This window comes from Asparagus officinalis, chromosome 6 (genome assembly GCF_001876935.1).
Source record: "Asparagus officinalis chromosome 6, Aspof.V1, whole genome shotgun sequence".
NCBI classification, from domain to species: domain Eukaryota; kingdom Viridiplantae; phylum Streptophyta; class Magnoliopsida; order Asparagales; family Asparagaceae; genus Asparagus; species Asparagus officinalis.
The window spans coordinates 18,627,171-18,634,751 of NC_033799.1; the positions used below are offsets into that span (position 1 = coordinate 18,627,171).

Sequence of the window (7,581 nt, forward strand, 5' to 3'; positions counted from 1 at the left end):
GAAATATGTAAGTATATTAACAAGTATATGTATTTCATATTTATATAAACTTGAAAACTAAAAACGTGTATGTGTATGTGTATGTGTGTATATAATTGAGCTTAAAGTATCAACACGCAAGTATAACCTAAGCTAATTATACCAAGCTATAGATCTTTGATGTAGCTCAACTTGGTTGCGAATGAAGCTTAAACTTGAATCTTTGACTTGAATTGTTTCCCATCCAACCTCCAACTAATATTTGTGTAGATTACCTAACAAAACAAATACAAACACTCGACACACGTTGTTAGGAATTGTTTGTAATCATTAAAACAAGATTAGGGATTAGGCTCATAAACATGGGACCTAATAAGGCTAACAACATTCTTACAACTGATATTGCTTGAGTACACAATAGCATTTTCATAGCAGTATATTATCATTTTCGTAGCAGCATATTATCATTTTTTCACATCTGGAAGTTAACATGTTTAGCTGAGAGTTATCGTCATCAAATGAAAGTTAACACGTTCATGTTAAAGTCAACATGTTAGAATGAAAGTTAACATATATAGCAAAAAGTTAACATGTTCAGTTGAGAGTTAACGTTTTCAAGTAAAAATTAACATATTCATGTTAAAGACAACATGTTTGTCTGAAAGTTAACATATACATATAAAAGTTAACATGTACAACATGTAGTTAACCTTTTTAATTAAAAGTTAATATGTTCATCTAAAAGTTAAGATCTTCACTTAAAAGTTAGCTAAAAAAACTGAACATTAATGTGTACAGTTGAAAGCCAACATTTTCTTTTGAAAGTTAACATAGTCAAATGAAATATTAGCTCGAAGTTATTCAATTGAAAATTTAGCTCAGCTAAACAAGTACATTACACAAAACTTTTTATATTCTTATAGCTGATATTGCTTGAATACATAATATAATTAGTCTTAGAACTTCATAGATTATAAAAATCTTCCACAATATACTATAAAATTCTAGATTCTCTCAAACAGTTCTTAGCTATTTCTACCAGTTTTCCTCTCCCATATGCAGTGGCGTAGCCAGGATTATTTTTTGCCCTGGGTGAAAAATAAAGGGATTATGTCGAACAAGACGAAGTAGAGGAGGCCGATATTGGCGATTGTGTTGAGCACTGTCAGGTTGCGTTTGGGGAATACATTATCGAGAAGCTGGCTTGTAATTTGATAGCAACCCTTATATCTTCACATTTTTAGTTTATACTCAATTTTTAGTTGTTTTAAGTTGCATCTCATTGTCATATTCATCCAAATATGTGACAGTTCTATGCTAAAAGACAACCATAATTAGACAAATTATCTTTATATCATTGATCCTTAGATTTTATCATAACAGTATAGTTTGTGTGGATGAGTAGAATGAAGAGATAGATACTTTACCACATATAAAAAATAAATTTTCATTTTCTTACCCTGGGCAGCTACCCAGGGCAAGCTGTATGTGGCTCCGCCACTGCGCATATGCATGGAGGAAGGCAGTGAATACATCACAGGATTTTGCAATAGATGGAAGCCCTTCAAAAAAATTCTTCAGCAACATTTACTCCAAAAACCTTAGTTATCAAGTCTATTCGCATTGCGTAATCACTATCAGACAACTAATATTCTTAATGGGATTTCATCCATTCTGATATCTGTAAACTTACATCAGTTCCAAGAATGATAGAAACAACATTCTAGCATTTGCACACAAAAATGTAGTGATATGTGCAGCAACTTAGTTGCGTCAAGCAAATAAATAAACATTTGGTCTGCAAGTAAAATTCTTACCTATATTCCAACAAATCCACAATGTACCAACTTTTATTCACCAAGAAGTGATTAATAAGTTGTGTGTTCCCTTAAAAAACAAAAGAAACCAAAAAACAAAACCAACAATTAATCAAATTTAAATTATCCAAAAAAAACCAAATAATTCGTCAAAACCCACCTGGTTTTTTCGAAGTAAGAGCAAATTCCTTCTTAATGGGATTTCATCATATTTTCTAAGTATTATATGCTGGTTTTCAATATCAAGTTGTGATCTTTCCAAGTAATTTCACTCCTACACCCACACATTGTTTTTAAAACTTAACTCAAGTGTAAGTCTTCTACCTAAAACCAGGTACTATTGGCAAGGTTTAAGGGTTGTGTAAAGCGCTCTGCAAGAAACGAGGTACTTAATAGATTTTTTATCAACCTCTAGTACTATCCTTACTATTGGACTTCTTGTTTTGATGATGATTTATAAACAATTTACTTCTAATTTTGTTTGTCTAGTGTTTGTGTTTTTGTATCAATTATAGACAAACAACATGTTGGAGGATGGATGGAATTGCACTTTAACGATCATATCCAATAGAGGTTGGCAAAATTGTGGAGTAAAGCCTATGCAATTCAAATTGAAGATCCAAGTTCTAGCTTCATCCGCGAGCGTACCAAGTTGAGCTACATCGAAGATTTTAAGCTTGGGTATATTTAGTTTAGGTTTTATATTATATGTGTTGGTACTTTAAGCTCAACATTATACACACACATTATATTGGTTTCTATGTATATATATACAGTCATATATATATATATATATATATATATATATATATATACATTGTTTTAAGTTTTCATGCATAAAAATATGAGATTACATATTTATTATTCTTAACTATATAGATATGAAACAAATTTACATTCATATATATAATCATATGTTTCATACTCTATTTTGTTTAAGAATATATTGCATAGAATATGCGATTTTGAGAAAATATTATTTTTTTAGTTTATAGACTTAACAATAATCATATACATCTTTATTAAGTCTACAAAATCATTTTTTAATGTTTTAAAACATGGTTAAGCTAAAATGTCAAAATTCATGTGTTCACATTTTCATGTTTTGGACTATTTTACAAAATGATGATATTTCTCATTTGGGAGGTCCTTTTTGAAAACCAATTTTTGTAGCATGTTTATTATCATGTCTACAATCATCTCCTAATGTTTCATAATTTTTTTAATTTATTTGATATTTTTAAACTTGGTTTAAAGTTGAGTTTTTCTGTGCATTTCAGATCTGTGCACGTTTATTTTTAAACTTGGTTTAAAGTTGAGTTTTTCTGTGCATTTCAGATCTGTGCACGTTTAGTCGACTCATAAGTCGACTCACAAAGTTGAGTTTTTCTGTGCATTTCAGATCTGTGCACGTTTAGTCGACTCATAAGTCGACTCACGAAGTACAGCGGAGTTGTGATTTTTCTTCTGCTAAGTCAACTCATATAAGTCGAATCATAAGTCAACTTATCAGAGAGCCATTGTACAGTAACGGCTAGTTTTCTGTTTTGTTTGTTTATGGGTTTTTAGTCTTTTTCTTGGGTTTTTTGCTAAAGTTTTGAATGGGTATAAGTACCCCTTGCTCTCATCTTTCACACATAACCAAGAGAATATTTTAACAAAGTTTTAACAAGGGTTTAAGTTTTTTTAGTGTTTGTTTAAAAAGCTTTTAAGTATTTGAGAGTTTAGTTTGTGAAGATAATTTCATAAGAGCAAGTGGAGATCATCTATTGATGTTTGGGCATTCAACTCTTCTCCCTCTCTCTTGATATTATAGAGAAGTTTTCCTAAACTTTATTTCTAGCTATTTATTATTTTGTTCATAATTTCTATATGCTAGATTTAAATTGAGTTTAGTTTGTTTTTTATCAAATCTTATTGTTACACACACCCACTTGAGCTTATAGTATTTCATACATAGTATAATTGGGGTTGTGAGAGATTATAACTTTGAGTTGTGCTTAATTAAGTTCTTACCTTGTTTAGAGATCAATCATTTGATTTGTGAGCTATTATTGTGAGGTTCACTTTGTATTACACTAGTACACCAAGAGGAGTGTGTGGTGAGAGACGGGGTCGTCCCAAGAGGAGTGGGGTAGGTGGTAATGCCTAGAGGTAGGTTGTAATTCCTAACACTTGAGGGAGACACGGGCTAGAGACCAATAGTTAAGGTGGTAGTTAGTGTAGTTACATTGTGAATGTGGATTGTAAAGTTTTCGGTTAGCTAGAAAACCGTATTGTGAGGTGTAAATATTTTTCGGGTAAGCGTAGAAAACCCGGTGTGATAGTGGAGATCTCCTCGAGGTGAGGAGCGAAGACGTAGGTCATGGGGACCAAACTCCATGAACATATCGTTTGTTTGTGATTGTATTGGTGCACTTTCTTTTGTGTTTATCATTGTATCGTCTTTGTCAATTGCTCATTGTTTATATTGCCCACTATCTTATTTATCTTGTTTATAGATTGTTTACCCTTGTGTTATTTATATATCCTTGTATATATTTCACCATATATCTCATTATTAGGATAAATCCCTTTGTTCATATTGCATATTCTTGCTCGTATTATATTGTATATCTATCTTGTAAGAATAATTCTTGAATAAGTTTTAATTGGCATTTAAATCGGATTAGATGGGTTCTTTCCTAGTGGCATTAGGGTCCAACACTTACCTGGCCAAACTACCCGAGTAAAACTTTAATCTTTTCACTTTTAGAGTTTTTGGTTAAGAGCAGGTTTAATTAAGTTTCTAGTCTAGTAGTATTGATAAAATCCTTTACCCGTTCAGATTCCATCTACCTACACTAGTAAACTCGAATTGGACTTATGGCAATTCTTGATCATTCAAAAAGTGTCATGCCTGAGAAGTTCACCAGTGTCAACTATAAATGATAGGCTAATCAGATAAGATACTAGCTCACTATCTGTAGGTATAAATTTTGATTTCCTGAAAACAGGAGACTTCATTTGTATTTATAAGAATAGCTTATTACAAACTAATGAATCGAAATTACAACAGAAGCGGAGGGAATGCCCTCCTTGTTTAACGTGGGGACTTTCGGTAGCTACAGGATGCTTCGCTCGATTCTCGCACCGAGTCTGCTTCCCTTGGACGGTTCGACCGAGGTTACTGGCGAGCTTCAGTACGCAGTAGAAGCTCGGGTTGATGGAGTTCGAGTCTCCTAGTTCGATGGCGATCAGGGTCTGGAACTAGGAGAGGACGCTACAGTGCAAAGGTTATGCAAAGAGCTTGTCGTCGACCTGGTTGGGAGTCGAGAGCTAGTGGTTCAGTCAACTGATTGACTAAATCAATTAACTATGAGCAAACTGCTAAACCTTTGGACCGCAGAATGCTGAACCTCTTTTTTGTGGCTGGAAGAAGTTCTTAAATAGAGGAGAGACGGCGTGGCCGCTCCTTGAATCATGGGATATGACCATATATCATCAGTAGGTATCATGCCTTGGGTTGTACTGTGAGCGGCTGCTTGATGGGTTTGGAGTACTGTACTCCTTCCCTTCACGTCGTGGGGAGTGGGATGGTCCCTCCATGTACGTGAGATGGTGGTTGCCCGATACTCGAGTGGGTTTGGCCAGTTCGCCATTTGCGGGCGGATTCGGCTCTCGACTTGTGCACGCGAGGCGGGCTTCCTGCTGGCGGATTTGGCGATTGACTGGTCACTCGTACTGTGAGCGGCTACTTGAGGGGTTCGGAGTACTGTACTCCTTCCCTTCACATCGCGCGGGAAACGGGGAGGCCCATCCCTGTACACAGTGTAGCGGCTGCCAAGTACTTAAGGGTGTTATTTTAGCTCTTCACTCGTGCAGGCGAGGTGAACTTCAATCGTGAGCGTGCAGGCGGATTTGGTGACTGCATGGACATGACCGGTTGCTCGTACTACGATCGGCTACTCGATGGGTTAGAGTATTGTGCCCCTTCCCTTCACATCGTGGGAAGTGGGAAGGCCCATCCCTATGTGCGGCGTAGCGGCCGTTAGGTACGAATTCGGCTCCCGATTCATGCGGGCGAGTCGGGTAAGCAGGTGAATCTGGATGATCTCGACTCGTGCGGGCGAGTTGATCACGCTGGCGAGTTGATCACGCTGGCGAATCTGAATGACCCTGACTCATGCGAGCGAGTTGGTCATGCAAGCGAATTTGAACGACCTTGACTCATGCGGGTGAGTCGGTCATACAGGTGAATCCTTGATCAACAATCACGGACGAATTCGGGGTTCGTGCGGTTTGGGTTTATGCTAGAGAGTCTAAACCCTTAGACAAGCCCTACCCTTAATTTGAGTGGGCGACCCTATCTCGCGGGTGAATTCATGTTCAAGTTTGCGGAGGTAATTTTTACCGTCTACAAGACCCCCTTCAAAATTTTTAGACCTAAAACAATTTGTGTGTGGTCTGGAATACTTTGAATAAAGAAGTTTCTGGCGAGTCAGGTGTATTTGGTTCTCTTTAGGATTTTTAGCAAACCCTCAGCTATCAACGGGTTTGATTTGCCTTTACCGACTACCGTTTGAATCGGGCTAGTCATACTATACCTCTCAGTATGATGAGTTGTCGAATGGTTTCTCTTAGGCTCAATGCTAAGATTTCCACTCTAAACCTTAGCCGTCTGAGGCGTGGGTTTAGGGTGAGACTATTTCGTCGGTGGTTCCTGACTCTAGATGAGTCGTGTCATCTGTTACCCGTCCTCAAAGGCGAACAAATTGTTCAGGCGAAATTTATTTTCGCAGGCAAAATTTTGAATTTACAGGGTCGAGCCAGGCTTTTGCAGGCGAAATCCTTCCTTTGGGCGGAATTAGATTCGGTAGGAGTGAGCCGCGTGTTCGCCGATAGGGATTCGTGCTTTCCAGCTAAGGCGGCGTGGTTCTGTCAGGTCGCCTCAATTGTGATTCGACAGTCTGACGTCGGCTTCGTGCGCCTCATTCGAATCGTGGTCGTGGTTTTTGAAATCCAAACGTCAGTCCAGCCACTGAATTCGGCTCGGGTTCCGGGTTTCGACCGACCCGTTTCCCGCTTCGACGGTTCCTTCAAACTGTTGGGATCCATCTGGACCGTTGATTTCGATCGTGGCCACATCTCTCATCCGCCAGTGTTTCACCTCTTGAGGGCGATCGTGGCCACGTAGGCAACTCCGCTTTTAAATAGGCTTTGTTCCCTTCCTTTGAGAGCTACTGTGCCCAGGAATCTTAAAAATTTTCTAAAGAGAGAGAATTCCCGCTTTGTCCCCAATGGCGCCGAAATCTAAGAAATGTGTTGCGAAGGGAGGAGGTCCTGGACGCTATTCCGACCGCCTCGTCACCGGTGCGCCCGCCAACGTGCATGAGACACACTTGGGTAAGTCCATGGGTTCATCTGACGACTTTGTATTGGTTGCAGACGTCGGGTTGGGAGGATGAGCATCGCTCGTCTTCCCCGGTGGATTCTGTCGTCTTTTGGTAGTTTCCCCGATTGGGATAAAATCGGCCCTTTTTTAGGTGGATTTTGCATTTGTTCGCAGGGGATGATCTCTGTCTTTACAGGTGAAATTAACCTTTATCGGGTGAAGGCGAACTCGTTTTTGGTAGGCGAGTTCGAATTTTCTCTGGTAAAGGCGAATACTGTCTATACAGGCAGATCTCGTTCTCGTCAAGTGGATTTTACTTTTTGACAGGCTGATTTACATTCGCCCACCTCGGCTTGATAGGTGGATTTTCCCCTAGGGCGGACTCTGTCCTGACTCTTTGATTTTGTCTTG

The 7,581-nt window shown here is 38.4% G+C and overlaps 1 protein-coding gene across 1 annotated transcript in view; it reads right to left on the reverse strand.

The window, feature by feature from the left end:
• The window catches only part of LOC109845831 (GTP-binding protein At2g22870-like), a 10,156-nt gene continuing 4,219 nt past the window's right edge, over positions 1,645 to 7,581 (reverse strand). The window contains exons 3-5 of the mRNA XM_020415096.1: positions 1,957 to 1,984; positions 1,797 to 1,866; positions 1,645 to 1,660 (exon numbers count right to left, since the gene is read on the reverse strand). Coding sequence (XP_020270685.1) covers positions 1,645 to 1,660; positions 1,797 to 1,866; positions 1,957 to 1,984 — 114 coding nt within the window. The remainder of the gene's footprint in view (positions 1,661 to 1,796; positions 1,867 to 1,956; positions 1,985 to 7,581) is intronic.